Source organism: Hyperoodon ampullatus, assembly GCF_949752795.1.
Source record: "Hyperoodon ampullatus genome assembly, chromosome: 12".
Classification (NCBI taxonomy): Eukaryota; Metazoa; Chordata; class Mammalia; order Artiodactyla; family Ziphiidae; genus Hyperoodon; species Hyperoodon ampullatus.
In genome coordinates this window covers 77,474,232-77,495,259 of record NC_136925.1, presented here as the reverse complement: position 1 = coordinate 77,495,259, position 21,028 = coordinate 77,474,232, and the positions used below count along the sequence as shown (strand labels likewise).

Below are 21,028 nucleotides of genomic sequence, written 5' to 3'. Positions count from 1 at the left end.
TTTAACATCCATAAGTATTTCTCATATAGAGAAAAAGAGGCTTCGTAATGGATTTAACCCTAGCTTCACAACAATTTGACATATTTTATCAATTCTAAGGTATGATTTTTCTTTACATTTTATCACCCTGAAATTTAGAAGATTCTTAAAACTCCAAGGCATGTTATATATACAAGTATCTAAAAATTCTTAGCTATACATAAAATAATGGTGGGTCTTAAGACTGATGATATATGATACTAACTGTGTACTTTAATAGTGGATGTTTCGATTTCACTAAGCTTCAATTCCTACAATGTAAATGACATTCAAAACACCTATCACAGAAGCATTAACTGTAATCAGGCCTAATAAAGCTCTTGCCACATACTAACAGTCTAATTAAAGACAGCAATCTATTTTGTCATCCTCACCCCCAATAACAGCAAAATCATCACTATCTTGGCTCGACAGGGAATTGAGAGGAAAGGAAGGTTTTCGGCTGTAATACTGAAACACCATCTCTGTCTTCTGTTCTCTAATTCCAGTATACTGAAATTAATGTTCTCAATGGATACATAAGTTGCCAGTAAACATTTTGATTACCAAAAAACAAAATGAAACAAAAAAACAAACAAAAACTGTAAAGGTCCTGAAAAGACTGATCTCCCTAGTAATGAACAGCTGAAGAAAAAAAATCACCAAATGAGACTGTACATAGCAGTAACTCTAAAGACCACAAGATGGGGTTATAAACCTTTTGAGGCTGTTGCTGTTCCAGGAGTTGCTGTCTGAGATGTTCAAGATTTTGCTGCTGTAGCTGTTCTGCTATCTGATGAAAGATGGAATTGTTCACAGATTCTGAAACATGAGAACTAAAAGGAAAAACAAGTGGAAATGTATATTAAAATCCAATAAAGATAATATGATAATAACTGAATATTTGAAAAGAACACCCCAAAATGCAATTAAGTGGAACATACTCTACTATTATACTCTACTATGTTTACTTTTGAAATATTAACACAGAAAATAGAATACTTCAGAACATTAATACGTTAAAATAGAAATATACTCTTCAATAGTGTTTCAATAGATGGATCACATGTTAGAGATACTCTGACGAAGATCTGATATTACTGCCTCACAGTATTAAAATACATATAAATTAGTACTTTTTACATTACAGTATTTTAAGAAAATCTCAATAAAACACTTATAAAAAGAGTTAAAAGTACTTAAGCATTGTCACTCTAACTCCTTCTTTAAACTATGAGACAGTGGGAAAAATGTTCCATCAATCAGTATATGTGAAATCTACCATCGTAATTGATTATACACTGCATAAAACTAATCTGGGGCTTCCCTGGTGGTGCAGTGGTTGAGAGTCTGCCTGCCGATGCAGGGGACACAGGTTCGTGCCCTGGTCCAGGAAGATCCCACGTGCCGCGGAGCAGCTGGACCCGTGAGCCATGGCCGCTGAGCCTGCGCGTCCGGAGCCTGTGCTCCGCAACGGGAGAGGCCACAACAGTGAGAGGCCCGCGTACCGCAAAAAAAAAACAAAAAAAAACCCTAATCTGCTTTCTTTAGAAAAGCATTCACATTATTAGGTATGTTAACAGAAACAGTGTTTAGATAAGAGGAATTAATAATTTAACTATACTCTGGGAAATTCACACCTGGAATACACCTGGAATTCTGGGTGCCACAAGGCAAGACATGAACAAAAAAGAGGGCACCCCAAAAGGGGCAATCAGGATGGTGAGAAGTCTTGAAACAGTTGGAAAAAAGCGTACTTCATCTGGAGCAAATAAACCTAAGGGGAAGAATGATACCTATCTTCAAATAGTGGAATGGCTATGTCTCAAAAGAAAATGGAGGAAATTTGTTTCCTTGCTTCAGAAAGCAAAATGGATCAGTGTATAGAAAGCAAATCAAGTAAGATTCAGTAACAAAAGATCATACAGTATTAACAATTACCTTCTTGTCATAGAAGGCATTAAAACAATGGATAAATAACCTATATAGACGGTTACAGGAGATTGCTACATTGCTCAGGACACTAACCTACGTGATCTCAAATGCTTCTTATAACTTTAGAATTCATGATCTAAAACATTAGTTTTTATTTTTTTCAAGTAGAATCTCTATCATAAGCATATAACTGCGATTTTATACATAAGTATATTTTTAATATATTATCACAATATAGAAAACTAAATAACCGCTGAAATAAGATATCTAGAGGCTTTCCCCACTCGTCATCCCTTTCCAATCCTCCCACCTTCCACCGCTCCTCTCCAACATCCTCCTTCCCACTGGTCCTCTCATGAACCCTCACTGAACCTAAGGCTCTGCAGAACTGTATCACTGATTTAAAGAAAAACATACAATCCATTTCTTTAACAAACAAAATCCCTACAACCCTATTCCTTACTTCTGATTAGTCTGGTCTACTCCCAGAATTTAGTATACTTCCTAGTAGTGCCCACTGGCACTAGAAGCAAATGTCTTTCCTATTATTTTAAATATTCTTACAACGGAGTTAAATAACTTAAAGCCTAATATAGACAACAGAAAATAACACAACTAGATTTATCAACACATCAATTTTCCAGTAAGGAATTTTGATATATCCCAATTATTTGCAAAGTTCTTTCCCAATTATTTGCAAAGTTCTTAGGAAGAGTCAAAATAACACAGGGAAACAACAAGCAGCAATTCCACCATCTTTCTCTAATGTGAGAGCTCAAGAGCCTGAAATAGTAAAACTCAACTCACTCAAAGTACACTTAGTAGCTCAATGGCAACGTCCCATACAATGTTTATAAAGATAACAGAAAAAATTTATGGTTTATAAGGAAAAACGTAACGACTCTTACAGTTGAGAAGCTGGAATTTCCTTTTTGGGTTCTTCACTATGCTCAGAATCTTCCCCAAAATCAAACCTATCCATCAACTTCTAAGTGGGAAAAAAAAAAAGAGAAAGAGACAAATTTAAAAGTGCTTTGCACAAATAAAAGTTGCAAATGCTATTTTGAAGGTCACTGACAACCCATTAATTTATCTCTATCATTTAAAATGTAAATGTTTCATAGCATTTTGTTATACTCCAATAAAACATTTTATTTGAGTGAATCTTTACTTTTCTTCAGAGCATTTTGACAGACATTGCCTTATGAAGCACAACAATCATGACACGCAGGATAAATACCAATACTCTTAACTTTATAAAAGAGAGGATTAGGATTAAAATAATTAAGTGGCTTGTCAATAGTAACATAGCTTGATTAAAAAAAATCTAGAACTATAATCAACAGATCTGTTACTAGCGCAGTTCTCTCAGAATGCTCCACTATCTTCTAAACGGTCAATTTAAAGATGTTTTGGAAGCTGCAGGCTAAAAAAGTCTAAGTAATAATCTAATAAATCAATATTTATATTTCTATGAAAATAACAGCAGAAATAAAAATAATACGGATAACACTTCCAAAGTATTATAATATTCCCATAAATAGCAAGAATATTAAGCATATCACACAAGTTAAACATAAAAGATTTTCAACTTTAAAAACACTATTCTTTAGTTAGACCTCAATTTATCACAGCATAGTAACAACTTGTAAAGAAGCTTTCCTTTGAACTTTCACATACTTTACAATTTTAATTCTAGCAGATTAGAATTATAGGACGGACACCATAACTAATATATTTGTAACATCCATAAAATAGACTAGGAAGTATAAAAAATAATCATCTGCCTCAATAGTGAATACAGGGGGCTTCCCTGGTGGCGCAGTGGTTGAGACTCCACCTGCCAATGCAGGGGACACGGGTTCGAGCCCTGGCCCAGGAAGATCCCACATGCCACGGAGCAACTAAGCCCGTGTGCCACAACTACTGAAGCCCGTGGGCCTAGAGCCTGTGCTCCAAAACAAGAGAAGCCAACGCAGTGAGAAGCCCATGCACCGCAACTAGAGAAAGCCCACACGCAGCAATGAAGACCCAACGCAGCCAAAAATAAAATAAACAAAATAAATTTATTTTTTAAAAAATAGTGAATACACAATTTTACTGACCAGTTATCATTAGTCAAAAGAAAATATTCTAAATGTTTCCAGTGGAATTATAAAATTAATTTCTTTCAGAAATTTGAACTTTTTCTAAAATTTATATCTTATAGAGTATGATGGATGTTAAAATATAAAATAGTGCTATGGTAAAATGTAATTTACAGAATTGGAATATACATGATAGTACAGAAAATTCAGTTCTTCATACAGAACAGATCTCTTATCTTAGTCTTTACCTTGTTAAAAGACACTCCCTGTTCTAGGGGATTAAGGGTGCTGGCTGCTGCAGCCGCTGCTGTGAGCTGTGCTGTAAGAGCCTGCAGCTGGACCACAAGGCCGGCGTCCAGGGCTTGCAAGATGGAAGGCTGAGGCTTCTGCTGCTGTATCTGTAAAGTCTGTATTAACTGCTGAAGCTAAAGGGGGGCAGAAAAAAAAAGAAAATTACTACAAACAGGTGTTGGGTTTGTAATAAGAATACTCATCTAAAACTTTTGGTCAATAAAATTTACCATTCTACAGTCTAGAGACCAAGAAAAAATATATACTAACTTAAAACAATTTTTTTAAAAAAGAAGACCTTTTTGTGTGTGCCATATATAACACAGTCCTTACTAAATCTGTCTTGCTTCTGGAAAGTCAGGGAAGTTTAAACAAAATAAAATGAGCACACCATGACCAACGGATAAAAAAAACTCAGCACAAGCAGACTATCTTTCACTAAGCTTTTTCATCCCTTCTTCAATTAACTCGATCTCTGTAAAAGGACAAGCACTTACAACTGCTTTTACTATCATTCAGATTTACCATCTGATAACACATTCCTGAAAGCAGCTAAGAAAATAAGAAATCTGTCCCTTGGAGCAGTCTGAAACTAAAGAAATTAAAGGTGAATAGTGTCAACAAGAGTTGCAAGCAACCCCTGTCCCCCCATTCACCATCCCTCTTAAAAAACAGAAACAGTAGTAAGATGCTGAAGATATTTCAGTTCAGTAAACCCTATATATAACCTAGTAGTAATTAATACTTTCCTACTCAAGATGTAAACCCAAGTTAAATCTGAAAATTATCAGTTTAGAATAGAAAAACAAAAATAGAAAAGCTATTGCTAAATAAGACATTTGCACTCTTTAAGTAAATTTCAGTTTACAGTGGGAGAAGGTAAAAACATGCATGATGACGGTAAGTAAAATAATTTCATCTGAAATAGCAACATTAAGAAACAAACTAGAGTCTTCACCTATCATATCAACATTTACTACAAACTACTAATGTGATAGGAAAGAAACTACAAAAACATATGATAGCTGAGCTACTGCACTGAGGAAGCTCCAAAACAGGATGGATGAATAAGAGGGAGGGAGAGAGAGGGAGGAAAGAAGAAAGTAAGGCCATATCACATTTCTCCTTTACACGTTTTAAATGTTCCTTTTGACAGCTCCATTTTCCCCCATAGCACTGTTATTCTTTCAGTCACCCAGGTTCAAACACTGCAACACCCTACTTTTTCCTCTGCTCTGACTTCACATCTTAGAGATTACTGTGTCTTCTTGACTCCTTGTACTATTCTTCCAGAAAATCCACACTCTGGCCAAAAGTATTTTTTTAATAGATGTCTTTTAAAATGACATTTGTTTTACGAATTACTTTCAAAATATCATTATCACAAAAGGTTAGTAATTCTATAATTTAATCTAATATCCAATTCAGTTTCCCAACTGTCCCAAAAATGTAGAAACTGGATCCAATCTAAGACGATAATTGAATTGTTTTTTTACATTTGTAAATCACTAAAATGGTTCCATTTTTTTTTTGAGATTGTCTTTTTAAAGAGTCCAAAACTGTACCATTTTTTACTTATTCAGATCACAATTAATCTGGTTTTGAGAGGATAAGTTAAAAAAAAAACCAAACAGATGCTAGACTATCCTCGTATCTTGCTATGACTAGTTCCATCTAAAGTCTCAATTCAAATGCCACTTTGTCAAAGATGCCTTCTCCTGGCTACCCTCTTTTTATTTATTTTTTTTGGTGTATTAGTTTCTGCTTTATAACAAAGTGAATCAGTTATACATATACATCTGTTCCCATATCCCTTCCCTCTTGCGTCTCCCTCCCTCCCACCCTCCCTATCCCACCCCTCCAGGCGGTCACAAAGCACCGAGCTGATCTCCCTGTGCTATGCGGCTGCTTCCCACTAGCTATCTACCTTATGTTTGGTAGTGTATATATGTCCATGCCTCTCTCTCGCTTTGTCACAGCTTACCCTTCCCCCTCTCTATATCCTCAAGTCCATTCTCAAGTAGGTCTGTGTCTTTATTCCTGTTTAATCCCTAGGTTCTTCATGACATTTGTTTTTCTTAAATTCCATATATATGTGTTAGCATACGGTATTTGTCTTTCTCTTTCTGACTTACTTCACTCTGTATGACAGACTCTAGGTCTATCCACCTCATTACAAATAGCTCAGTTTCGTTCCTTTTTATGGCTGAGTAATATTCCATTGTACATAGGTGCCACATCTTCTTTATCCATTCATCAGATGGTGGACACTTAGGTTGTTTCCATCTCCGGGCTATTGTAAATAGAACTGCAATGAACATTTTGGTACATGACTCTTTTTGAATTATGGTTTTCTCAGGGTATATGCCCAGTTGTGGGATTGCTGGGTCATATGATAGTTCTATTTGTAGTTTTTTAATGAACCTCCATACTGTTTTCCATAGTGGCTGTACCAATTCACATTCCCACCAGCAGTGCAAGAGTGTTCCCTTTTCTCCACACCCTCTCCAGCATTTATTGTTTCTAGAGTTTTTGATGATGCTGGCTACCCTAATTCTGACCCCTTCCCCCAAACTTAGTCACTGTAAAGACTTACCCTGTTTTAAGTCATATATCACTATCTAAATAATATTTTATACTTCTTTATTGTTTGTCTCCCCTAAGATATATAGGTATCTTCTCCAAGGTAGAAGACTTCCCTGCCTTGTTACTGGAATAACAATAGCACCTAATAACGTCTGGCACAAACTGTGCACTGAATCAATTATTTTGGTGTAGAAGGAATTATTTGTAAAATAATCTTTAATGACATAAAAGTGTTCATGATGCATTACTAAATGAAAAAAAAAGCAAGTTACACAATACTATATGTAGTGTGGTCATTTTTAAAAAATAAAACACATACTCCTTAGGTGGTACATAATGAAACAATGTATTAGGAAAATAATGAGTCCTAAATCATTGACATAATAAAAAAGCTGCTCACCTGTTGGCCTTGAGGACTTTGTAAGATCTGAGCTACAGCTGCAAGTGTATCTGTATTTGTTATCTGAGACACCCACGGATCAGGTAAACCTTGGACCACATTGGCTGGAGTAACAGGTGTCACAGGAGTTCCTTTTAGAAAAGACATCAAACCCAACCCCAATAAATATGTAAGTACATAAATAAGACTTGGAGAAGTAGAGAGATTTGTTCTCTCACCTTTATAAAATATGTACAGATTTATATAAATGTAATTTTACTGTCTCCATTTTGAAAAACCATTACAGGATTAGGTATGTTAAAAAAACAACAATTAAAAAAAAAAACCAACCTAAAAGAGCTATCTATACTTGTTCTCAATTAACTAAGTTACTACTTTAAAGGAACCTACAGGGATTTCCCTGGTGGTGCAGTGGTTAAGACTCCACGCTCCTAATGCAAGGGGCACAGGTTCAACCCCTGTTCAGGGAACTAAGATCCCACATGCCCAACGGCATGGCCAAAAATAAAAAATAACTTAAAAAAATAAACAAAATAAAGGAGCCTATAATACTTGCAAGTCATTAAAAATCTTACTAAAGAAGAAAATTCAGTGACATAAGGAAATATTCAAAATGCAATCTTTCATCAAAAAAATTATTATAAAATAGTGTGCATAACATAAAACTATTTTTGTTCCAAAATATGTGTGTGTGTATATGTATACACACACATCAAAAACTAAATATATACCAAAATGCTAACAAATGTAATTCTTGGACTATGATAAAAAGTTTCAAATGTCATTTAAATACCTTAAAAAATCACACACACACATGATTTTGAGATTATTACTAAACATTCTTCTCTCCATTAAATAAATTTTTCAGGGTTCTCTTTATATTAGTAGTCTTAGTTCACTGTGAATATCAAGATGATATATATGCAAGTTTAAAAGATTACAGTCTAAATCAGGGAAAACTTAACTGACACACCAATTTCCAAAGCTGATTATGTTTCTAGCGATTTTAAAAACTAAGCTTTTTAATTTTTAGAAAAGAATTACACACAAGTGTAACTTCTGATTTTACTTTTCACTTAAACTGCATTTCCCTTCATTTACCTAATGCTAGACAAATTCTCATGCACTGTCAAATTATTATTTTATATATGAATAATCACCTGAAAAGCATGAGCAGAATACTCAGAAAATCTATCAAAGCAACATACCTGGGGTATTGCTCATAGCAGCAGTAGTACTGGCCAAAACAGGTGTGACAACTGGAGGAGGAATCCCTGCTGCCATATCCAAAAGAGGTTGAATAATCTCACTTTTAAATACATTATTCTTCTGCCATAAGTTTAATACTCTCACTATTTTACTCTACAGGAAAAAAGAAAAATGATATTTTGGTTTTTTTGCTTTCAAAACCTTAGCACAGTCATATCATAGAGGCTACTTGGACAACAGATAGGAAGGATGGATTAAAATACTGCTATGATACTTTCCAGCCCTGATATTATGTTTCTACAATTTTGCATTTATTAACTTTAACTCACTTGCAAAAATATTCATTCTGATGAATATACAAGTTAATGAAAGCAATATTTAGCAGAAAGAAGGAAGGAATGGTAACTAGGTTTCACCTTCTACATGAACACTAACGAGATGGTTACAGTTAGCTGGAGAACTGTGTTAAGGATTCTGAGGCTTAGCACTAAAGTTATATTTACTGTTGATTTTAATTTTATCTTTAAAAAAAGTAACTTCAAGAGAAAATCTCTATCTTATGTGACTTTAAAAAATTTTTTTCATTTTAAAACTATCTAAGAACAAGAAAGGGTATTTCCTCACATAAGAATTTAACCAAATTTACTTTCTGCCACCACTGTTCAGCATATAAAAGTTCTGTAAACAGCAGTATTAGTTACTGACTACTGTAATGCTACTTAACTCCAGTAGAATAATTTAAATGACAGAGGCTGAAATTAGTATTAAAAAGAGCCTTTTATTAAATAATCTATTTTGTAATAGTAAAATAAGGAATTTTTAAGAATATCTGGTTCACCTTTAAATCACTCATAATATTATATCAACATATTTTCAAACTATGTCCAAGCTAAATTAACATGTAAATTTTTGTATTTCAAATGAAGCATAAGGAAGTTAAACAAAGAATGCTTCATATCTTCTGATTTAACTATTCTTCCTAAGATGTGGGCACTAAGAAAGTACCTCATATTTTTTTGCTTTACATAAAAAAATCTTCCAGTTCCCAAGATACTCATCAAGCACTAAAAGTAGTCCCCGTTTGGTTAAGTATCATTGTATGTATCTACCTACACACAAACAAATAATGCCTCTCCTTTATGGAGTTTATGCACTGAGATTACAGTAGCAATGTAATCTTTCCTACTATGGTTATTAAAAAAAAATTCCTATATACTAAACTTTATTATAAATGAGAAACATTATTATTATGAAATCTACAAATTCAAGACTGACTTGTTCATTGTAATTGATAGAAATCCAAGTCCAAACTAGTGAAATTCCTAAATCAAAGTGTTTAAGTTATTTCAAAAAATGTTTATATAAAATTTCAAATGAGTTATTTTATGTGGGATTCTAAGGCATCTACTTTAAGTCTCAACTGTGATGGGTTATTTAAAAACTAGAAGCATTCTTTCTCCCTGCATAGAATTATCAACATACCGAAGTTAATTAAAAGAAAAAAATCTGCTTCAAGAAGCATATCCAAGAACAGTTTACAAAGAATGATACAATGATAAATTTATCTCCATATCTATCTATTATAACGACTTTTTTTGTTTCAAAACTGTACAATAGTTATTAAAAATAAAAACTACCTAGGGCTTCCCTGGTGGCACAGTGGTTGAGAGTCCATCTGCTGATGCAGGGGACATGGGTTCGTGCCCCGGTCCAGGAAGATCCCACATGCCGCAGAGCGGCTGGGCCCGTGAACCATGGCCACTGAGCCTGCACGTCCAGAGCCTGTGCTCTGCAACGGGAGAGGCCACAACAGTGAAAGGCCCACGTACCGCAAAAAAATAAATAAATAAAAAATAAAAAAATAAAAACTACCTAATCTTGTACTTGAGGGAAGGTAAAAGATTTGTGGTGAGCTTTTAAGTTTTGTGGCTCTTCCTCAGAGTAACAGTTCGTCTTCACCTGTTCATTCCTTTTCCTACAAAATCAATATTGCAATCAACTCTCTCAGATAAAGGACACTAAATTTCCAAATCAGCATCCAAGATATGTAACCTTTGAGCACCTATGAGGATAAACAGCGCCTTTTTATTCTCCCTCAGGTTCCAAAGCTTCTGTTTAGTGGGGGACAGAATATTTATTCATTCAGATCGTGCAGACCCAGCAGTGTGGTTTCTAGCACTAAGAAAACTCTACCATGACAAAGGAATTTTGATATGCAGTTATTTTCTATTAATTATTTGGTAAATCCATTTTTCACAGACACTAAATAGGTAAACATCAGCTCATGTCAAATAATCAAAATTCTGAATTGGTTATGTGTGTAAATAAATAAGATTTTAGGATAATTCCAAATGCTTATTAGAGCCAGTTTCTTTAACACCAACTGCTTCAATAAATTAAAAAGTAGCAAAATCAACTATATCTTTCCACTCTGTTTAAGAAAAGTCTAATAACAAAAAGGAACATGGAGAGTGCGATAACTAAATATTCAAATTCGGAATAACAAAGAGTAAACAATAACATAAAATGATAAAATTAAGATAATGTAAAGAGTCTCATTAAGACAAAAAAGGTAATTACTGTAGTGACTTAAAAAAAAGAAAAAAGACAGCATACCTTGTCATCTCCAGGGCAACGATATAAATTCTGGAAAGTGCTAATGATGTTATTACTAAATCTGGGTGCGAACACATCCTTTTCTTGACCAAACTGATGTCGAGATTGTCGTACAATAGAGTCAATAACATAAAGTCCAGGTACCTTGTATTCTGGTTTACACTGAAGAAAAAAAGAAGAGTGGGAAGGGAAGCAAATGAAAAGGTTAAAATTCTTGATATACAAATGCCACCATAAATCCTGTACAAACACAAAAACACTGCTCCTGCTGAGGGGATGAATGTTCGAGGTTGACTATTCCACACCGTCTGTCTCTGGAACGGCATTGGAAAGAATCTACTCTGGCTACTCTACATACTCTTCAACTGCCAATCACCTAAGTTCTGAAATAGCGCTGAGCAACCAGCTTGAACAATAAAAAACAAAAGGTAAGGTACTGTTATAATAAAAAAAATTGTTTAATGATTTTGAAAAGCCAAATAAAAGGAAGCAGCAAATTCAGGAAAGAAAAGCACTGGTAAAAAGCATTGCCAACATGCCTTAGACTTCGTCTGAAACATATAGGGAAAGGATTTCTGTACTAATGAAGGAACAAATCAAATGACAAATTGTAACACTCCAAACACAATGAACCCAAAGTTTCAAAACTTTTCTCAAATACCACACCTATACAAAAGACAAGACACTACCATTATGATTCTAGGAATGTATCCTATGAAAACATTCTTTAGCTACTCCACTGACAATGTTTCTCAACCTTATCCATTACCCAATCTGAAGAATATGAAAGTCTCCTACTTTCCTGAGCACAAGGAAGAATCCTTTCACTATCAAGCTCACTGCTTCAATTTCTTCCATATCCAGAAGCATAAGAACACCTGCCTCCCAAACATATACTGATTAAAATGAAATTATGGCTGCAAAAAGCAGGTTCAAATTCTGGGTGTAATTAGGTAAGTATTTCACCCAAAGTAATTTCATAGAAATCATATATGGACTAAATCAAAATTGCATTCTTGAAAAACTTCCTGGAAACCCAAGGACCAGTGGGTAAAGGATCCTCAATCCACCTCCAACACACACATACATGTTTCTAAACAGGATTTTCAGTCAAGACAATGAGTGATTTCATTCTGCAAAAAGACAAGATGATTCTTCATTTGTTCCTTCAAATCCCTTTTAAGAACCTTCTTTAAGGTCATTATTAAGAAAATGAAGAGACCTTTAGCACCAATTCACAAATATCTACTGCAAGGTTCTGGCTGTTTAGTACTTGAAACATTTAATAAAAGGGCAGTAATGCTGGTGACTGGACATTAAAGTTTTAGGTTTAACCTACCAAAAAGGTTCAAAACTGTCTGCTCGGGCTTCCCTGGTGGTGCAGTGGTTGAGAGTCTGCCTGTCGATGCAGGGGACATGGGTTCGTGCCCCGGTATGGGAGGATCCCACACGCCGCGGAGCGGCTGGGCCCGTGAGCCATGGCCACTGAGCCTGCGCGTCCGGAGCCTGTGCTCCGCAACGGGAGAGGCCACAGCAGTGAGAGGCCCGCATACCGCAAAACAAAAAACAAAACAAAAAAAACCCTGTCTGCTCTGTTGAAAGTTACTGTTTTAAAAGTCTGAAATAGTTTTTTTTCCCTCATGTTCCCCCCAAATCTAGCATATCTGTCCCTCAGTTCATATATCTGGCCAAGGTTATTTTCCTTTGACTACCATACATTCAAAGAAATATTCACCTAGCCAGGCAAATAATACATCCAGTAAAAAAAAGAAAATTTTTTTGATTTAATGAAAAGCAAGACAACTCTGTTAAAAATCATCTATTTCCCAATGCCAAAAACACAGATAAAATAATCTGATATATAATCTATTACTTTATAGAAATGATTATCTTGAGACTAAGGCTAAATAAAATTTATAAGTTGCTGGTAAGAGTTATTAAAATTAATACTGAATGGTAAGTAATAAAAGCGATTAATGTAGTGAGTTTTGTTTAAACAAATACACCTTTTTCTTTGATTTATAATAAAAACTCTATTATAAACTCACAATACGTAAGAATCATGAGTACATAACACAATAAATGGGTCTTCCTCGCCTACTGTGAAGATTTCAAAGCTTCAAAAACGTTAGCAGTTTTAGTATTAAGCTATAAAGATAATTCTTCTTCCACGATATCTTTAGAAACACTATATTAACATGTTATGGTACAGAATTTCCTTCACTGACAGACTAGGCATTTTTATGTGTCTGCCACATAAAATGGCCAAAAAAAATTATGTACGATTTAAATGTTGTAGAAGTTTTAAAATTACAATATTTGGTAAACTTGGCTAAGTCACCAACTAGAAACTTGAGAGGAGAATTAAGACCAAAAAATCTGAAATGTTTTCAATCTCTTTTTCAAGTTCTAGCAGTACTGAAAACACAAGAATTCCTAAGACTCCAATGTCATGAGGTATTTTTTACACTTTGAATAACAACTGTGGCTGTACTTACAAAGCACTAAATGATACTGACAGTAGCATGTAAGAAAAGAGGGCTGTCTCAGGAAACAGTTATACCTAATACCAAACGAATTCTCACAGTGAACAGTGCATGCTTCCAACAGAAGGAGAGGAAAAGGAACCATTCTGAGACAGCCAGAGCATTCAGTTCTTCACAAGGTCTTCTCTCAGGAGAATCTTTTTAACCAGAGCCTAACTTGCCAAGGTTATCAGAGCCTAACTAACCCACACTTAGGGAAACAGAACCTGCATTTCAACAAGATCTCTAGGTAATTCCTGTGCACAAAAATAGTTTAAGAAGCACTGTTTAGACACTGAACCTTTTAAAAAAGATTTTTAAAAGCTTTAGAACAGTGAAATTTTCCAATCACCAACATTTGTATTTTCTAGTTGGATTTACCTAAAACACAGCATATGTGTTATTTTACCCCATGCCTTAAGCTTCAATTCATGAGTTGTTCACCTCAAAATATGGTTTACCAATACTTGAAGTTTTGAGAGAACAAGACTTTAAGAGAAAAAAAGCTGAATCACATAAAGGTTAACTGATTTATTCAAGATTATCTAGCTAGTTTAGTGACAGAGTAATATCACTTTGATTCATGCTCCAGTCAACTATTTTCGTTCAAGAAACACACTGCAACCTTGCCAAGTCCTTAATGCCATGTACCTCTGATCCTCAAACTGGTTCTGCTTACATCTAGGTATGAACAATGGGCAGAATACAAAACCTAAATTCAATTACAGATTTCCTACAGCACAAGTTTACAAGTTATAAAAGTTACGTACTGCTGCCAAAAAAACGTGGCACAAATAGGGCACTGATCACAAAGGGGCAAAGAAATATAATCTAGTCACCTCGGGCCCTGGTTACAAAAAAAATTACTAAGTGTATGCCAAACAGCTGTTTGCAACTTCATCTCCCTCTGCCTACCCTGGAAAATGGAACTTCAGGTCTATATAATAAGATGTAGGATGTGTAATGCCCTAATGGATGAGACAAAATGAATCAGCAGAAGGAAGGTGGCTGGTATTTTTACTACATTTTACTACATCTTATCTAAAAGGAAGACTGCTCTCTAAGCATTCAGCTTCAAATAAAAGGGAGAATTTCTTTAAAGGCTATAAAAAATAATGAATCTATAATTTCATTAAAAATCAGTCATATTGGGGGGCTTCCCTGGTGGCACAGTGGTTAAGAATCCGCCTGCCAATGCAGGGGACACGAGTTCAAGCCCTGGCCCGGGAAGATCCCACATGCCGCGGGGCAACTAAGCCCGTGTGCCACAACTACTGAGCTTGCACTCCACAGCCCACGAACCACAATTACTGAGCCCGCGTGCCTAGAGCCCGTGCTCTGCAACAAGAGAAGCCACCGCAATGAGAAGCCTGCGCACCGCAATGAAGACTAGCCCCCGCTCGCCGCAACTAGAGAAAGCCCACGCACAGCAACAAAGACCCAACGCAGCCAAAAAATTAATTAATTAATTAATTAGAAAATATCAATCATATTGAAACATTTTCTTCAAGGGACGGATGCTCACTATGGCAATGCAAATTAACAAAAACATGTATCTGAAAGCTTTTGTTTTTAGAATTATCCAAAAAGCACTTTCATTTTATTACTTAATCAGATATTAAAACAAATGGAATCACTTTTGAACGGTCCATCAAAACAATTTAAACAATTTAAAAGAGAAGAGCGCAGGCCATTAATCTATAGTTACAGAACATTTAGCATATATATAGAAAATTATATACTTACTTTCTGAATGAATTTCTCAACACTCTGTACCACATGTTTATAGAACTAAAAGAAAAAAAAGAAATGTGGTTTTAAATGTTTGATTAGAACTTTCCTGCTAAACGTACGGTTTAACATAGCTTCAAAGGTCTATCAAAGCAATGAATTTTAATCATGAATTTTGATTAAATTCATGATTAAACTAGCTATGATTAGTAAAGGGATTCTTCAAGTAGGTATATGATCAGTATATCCAAAGTGTGTTACGTTAACACAGATACAAAAGAATTCTATTACAGTCTTTAAGAAAGCAAACTTTCACAAATAGTTAGGTTGACAGCAAAATACTGGTGGTAAGACACTGGTAGATGTACATTCTTCCTACCTGGAAAAAAAGTAAAGATCTCCTTTAGTATCGTTTTATTGGCTAAATTAGGTTAGTACTAGAAAAATCAAGTAACTGAAAATAAAGAGCATTAATAAACGTGTGCAAGGGAGATGTTTTCAACTTCATTATCTTCTTCTGCTTCTCCTGGAAAATGGAACTGCAAGTATATATAACAAAACACAGAGAAGTATAATGTTCTAAAGGATCAGCCAAAATGAATCAGCAGGAAGAGAAGTGAGCACACACATTAAAAATTAGAAATGGGCTTCTATCAATTATGCGAAAACTTACATTTAAGTTCTATGAAACATTATGAATAAACGTGAAAATAAATAAGATGAAAATTACAGGTTAAACAAAAATTATCTGGAATTTGTACCTAATTTAATTTTAATAGCTCAATGGCAACTGCACAATCAGCACATTTCTGTTTAAAAAAAACTATCCTGAATTGTACTTCTATTTATATTTCTGATCCCATGAATTATGCTCTTAAGGGACATCCCCTTAGACTGAAGAGACACAAGAACTTTCAACTAAACTGCAGCAAGAAATCCAACATCTATAAAGTCAAAAACAAAAGAAAACTGGGACTTCCTTGGTGGTGCAGTGGTTAAGACTCCACGCTCCCAATGCAGCGGGCCCAGGTTTGATGCCTGGTCAGGGAACTAGATCCCATGTGCATGCTGCAACTAAGAGTTCACATGCCGCAACTAAGACCTGGCACAACCAACCAACCAACCAACCAACTAACTAACTAACTAACTAAATGTATATAAAAAGGCGTATTTAAAAAAAATAAAGGAAAATCTCATTATTCATATTCACCAAATCAAAATCTACAATAAAAGTTTCCTTACTACAAAGTAACAGTTTATGCTACAGTTTAAGTTACTCAAGTAAAAAAAAAGCCAAACAACTACTTAAAAGTTATTAGGCACTTTATAAGTAACTAAACATTTAAAATCAATATATAAGATAGTAATTACACACTGAGTGGTTTTTATTAAATAATAATTTTTCTGGAAGACATCTTGGCACTGCTTCTTGCTTCTAGTTACTTCATGTACTATATGTAATTCAGAGTAAAACAACTTACTGTTAATTCAAAGATTCTCAACTCACATAGGCCTTCTTCCACAATAGGTTATCAGAGGTTTTGTGGACAGTGGTGTGCAATGTTAACAAGCACCCAGAAAAATAATCATGTCTCTAAACATTGACAGAAAGCCAATGACTTACCTTAATATGAAACACAATATCATCTAAATCTGGTTTAAAAGGCAGTTCAAATATCAACTTACATATGTATCAAATGCAGTTTAAATTAATACAGTACTGCAAAACAGTTGGTCTGAAGTCTTAAAAAATGTCAATGTAATGAAAAAGAGAACAAAAACAAAACAAAGCAAAAAGGCTGGGCGACAGGATAAATAAATGACAGGATCTCGACTGGATCCTGAAAATGTAAAGTTAATACTGAGACAAATGGTAAATGAAAGTGTAGATTATATATTAGATAATAACATTATATCAAAGTGAAATTTCTTGCACGTGATGTGTATTTGGTTACCTAGGAAATCTCTTTGCTTTAGGACACTGAAATACAAGTATTTAGGGACTACGTGCTATTCTGAATGAACACTAAAACGAACTCTCAAATGATTCAGCCAAAAAAACGTGGAAGTGTGTATGTAGGTGCTTCAGTGTCTGTGCGTGTGTGTGTGTGTACGCACACGCGCGTGTGTAGAAATAAACCAAATGTAGCAAGATATTAACACCTGGTGAATCTAAGATGCTATGTGTTGCTCATTATATTATGCAACATGTTTGTTTTTTCAAAATTAAAAACATTAAGACAGTACCAATAAATCAAAATAGTATAGTATAACATGTTGAGACTCTTAATTGAGAGAAAATCAAAATCTAGCTGTTTTTATTCTGACTGTTGCAAATTACTTCTCTTAGACCCTTCCAACGTCTAAAAAATGAAAGTAATGTTAATACCTATTCCTTAAAGAGTCTTCTAATTAAAAAGTATTCTGTTCAACAAAAGGTTATATTAAATGCATCAATTATTAATTTTCACAGAATAAAAATGATTATAATATACACGTTTGCATACCCTCAGGATCATGACCATAAAAATCAGATCACAATGAAGAAGAGTATAAAGCAAGCAGAAGAGACTAACATTCTATATTGAGTCTGTCAGATAAACTGAAAAATCACTTCTTTGAAGAATTCTCTATCTTAAGTGTGTTTACTGATCACTGTTCTTATCCCCTCTTTGATATTCTGCACATAAATACAGGGATTTGAACTATAATACTGTCAGATATTAATTATAAGTTTGAAAACTAAGTTTGGGGCATTAGAACACTGCAAAATCAACTACCTAAATTTTCTCCTAGTAGTGATTCTCTGTAAAGAAGAATTTGTTAAATCTAACAGATAATGCTATTAGTCAAAGACAATTTATTCAGGGAATTCCCTGGTGGTCCAGTGGTTAGGACTAGGCGTTTTCACTGCCGGGGCCTGGGTTTGATCCCTGACCGAGGAACTAAAATCCCGTAAGCAGCGAAGTGTGGCCAAAAACAAACAAAAAAACAAAAAAGACGACTTATTTAAACAATGGTGCTTCTGGTTATGAGCTAATGCTCAGAGCAGGAAAACATATCATCAAATATCTATAGGTTAATACCTACTTAATTAAAAATAAGCACTCACTCATTCTCAATTTTAACAACCCTACTAGAGCAGGGAGTCTTAGCTTTGGGGACAAGAACATTTTGGAGAGATGTCTATGGTCGAGCTTCATAAGGTCCCTAAAACCAAGAAATTTTATGCAAAATTCTGTATATATGTGTATTTCTCTAGAGATGACCCAACCTTTTCCTGAGATTTTCAGAAGTATCCGTAAGTCAAAACCACTGTTATCAGAACAATGGCTAAATACCTGTGGCCTCTTCCCACAGTTTAAATGTCCTATGTACAATGAAGCCTAATTATTTTCCATAATGGCCCATTTTTAAATCTATAATACAATCAATAAGAAAAAGAGCAATACATTAACTTTTTTAAAGAAACCTTTTCTTAACTCGTATTTCAAGATTCTGTAAAGTCAGTGTGACAAATAACAATGTTAAACACATTCTCCACAATGTGGCTACATCTAAAATCTTACCTAAGAAAAATAAGGGAAAATGATTGCTTCCAAATTTATGGAAGAATATTTATCAAGCTATTAAGTGTTTATCTCTAGGTGAGAGAGTTTGCAGGTGACAGATTTTCATTTTTGTGTTTTTTCCCTTGAACATGTACTAACTCTGAAAAGAGGAAGACAACATATAATCTATAAAAATCATCCCTCCTCCAAAATATTAGTGTAGTATTTCCTTTGAAAAACATAATAAAAGGTGTTACTCACCTTAATAGCTTTGATGGCTGCTTTAGTAATTTGGGTCATTTTCGCTTTAGAAATGGGTGGCTTGTAGTCATTCAGGGAATACAACTGATGAAAAAGAAGAACAAATTTTAAACACAGCAAAACTGGTCTCTAAGCAATTACATGAAATTACCAACCATTTCTATTTTTATATCCTCAGTGAAATTAAAGTGCTGCTTTTCTTTTAAAAATCAAGTTCAACATTATTAGCCATCAGGAAAATACACATCAAAACCACAATGAGATTATCACTTTACACTTACTTGCTTATAATCAAAAAGACAAGTGTTATCAAGGACGTAGAGAAACGAACCCTTATCCACATTACTAATGGGAATGTAAAATGGTGCAGCAGCTTTAGAAGACATTTCGGCAGTTTTTCAAAAAATGAAAAATAATATGTAATATGACCCAGCAATTCCACTCCCAGGGATATACCCAACAGAGGTGAAAATATACGTTCCCATAAAAACTTGTACACAAACGGTCACTGCAGCATTATTCATAAAAAATTCACTTAAAAAGTGGAAACCACCTAAATGTCCATCAACTGAGGAATGGATAAACAAAATTTCTTCTACCCATTCAATGAAATGTTAGCCATGAAAATGGAAGGAAGTACTGACACATGCTACAACACGGATGAACCCTGAAAACATGCTCAGTTTAAAAAGCCATATTTAAAACATGTTACAGAATTGCATTTATATGAAACGTCCAGAAAAGGCAAATCTACTGGTGACTGTCTAGAGCTGGGGGAGCTGGGGAGAAATGAGGAGTGATAACTAATGGGTAAAGCATGTTTTTTAGGTGACAAAAATATTCTAAAATTGACTGTGGTGATGACTACACAACCATACTAAAAACCAGTGAATTATACACTTTCAATTGGTTAATTGCATGGTATGTGAATTATATCTCAATATAATTGTTTTTAGAAGTCAAGAGATCTAATATTTAGCAATAATCCCACCCCTCCGTCCCAAATTTTTGTTGTAAGATTTCTCATATACGCAAAGGATAATAATACTGCTTAGAGAGAAGAAGGATGAAGACAAGGTGGGGGAATTAGGCAAAAGACAAATAACTAAGCTTAAATAAATACTGATGAAAACTGGTACTAAATGATGCTGGGAATTTAACTACAATGCTGTAAGGTATTAACTAGAAGCCTGGAAACTAAGCTTTGGCCCTCAGAACATCGCAAAAACAACTTAAACAGACTTGCAAAGCAACTCAAAACAACACTGGTTGGTTAAACAACTAGGGAGTCCTCTTCAGCAGGGCTCCCCAACCCCCGGGGCGGGACTGCAGTGGCCCACGGCCTGTCAGGAACCGGGCCGCATAGCAGGAGGCGAGCGGGGGTGGGGGTGTGAGTGAGCGAAGCTCCATCTGCTGCTCCCCGTCGCTCCTGTTCCCGCCTGAACCATCCATCCCGGAGCCCCAACCCCGTCCATGGAAAAACTGTCTTCCACGAAACTGGCCCCTGGTGCCAAAAAGGCTGGGGGCCGCTGCTCTATAGCCTTTGCTCCAGCAGCCCTTATAACCTATTCATCATTGAATTCTATTGATTTTCACCCATTTTCTTCCATGTGTGCCTCCTCTTCTTCCTCCAACCACCACCATGACCACAGTCCAAATTACCTTCATCTTGCACATTGAGATGGCATGTCTATCTTTTCAAACACTAATCTGATCAGGTGACTGATACTCACCCACTTCCTCTACCACCCTAAAAAGTTCAATGACTTCCCACTCTTTGGAGATACACAAAAATCTACACATACAAGGCCCTTGCCT

At 35.1% G+C, this 21,028-nt stretch overlaps 1 protein-coding gene across 1 annotated transcript in view; it reads right to left on the bottom strand.

Annotated features, from left to right (window-relative positions):
• SCAF8 (SR-related CTD associated factor 8) overlaps window positions 1-21,028 on the bottom strand; it is a gene marked incomplete at its 5' end in the record, with an annotated part of 81,791 nt that overhangs the window by 28,834 nt on the left and 31,929 nt on the right. The window contains 8 exon segments of the mRNA XM_079716559.1: window positions 737-854; window positions 2,862-2,941; window positions 4,289-4,465; window positions 7,318-7,448; window positions 8,526-8,679; window positions 11,143-11,304; window positions 15,414-15,458; window positions 19,211-19,294. Of these exon segments, the coding sequence (XP_079572685.1) occupies window positions 737-854; window positions 2,862-2,941; window positions 4,289-4,465; window positions 7,318-7,448; window positions 8,526-8,679; window positions 11,143-11,304; window positions 15,414-15,458; window positions 19,211-19,294 (951 nt within the window).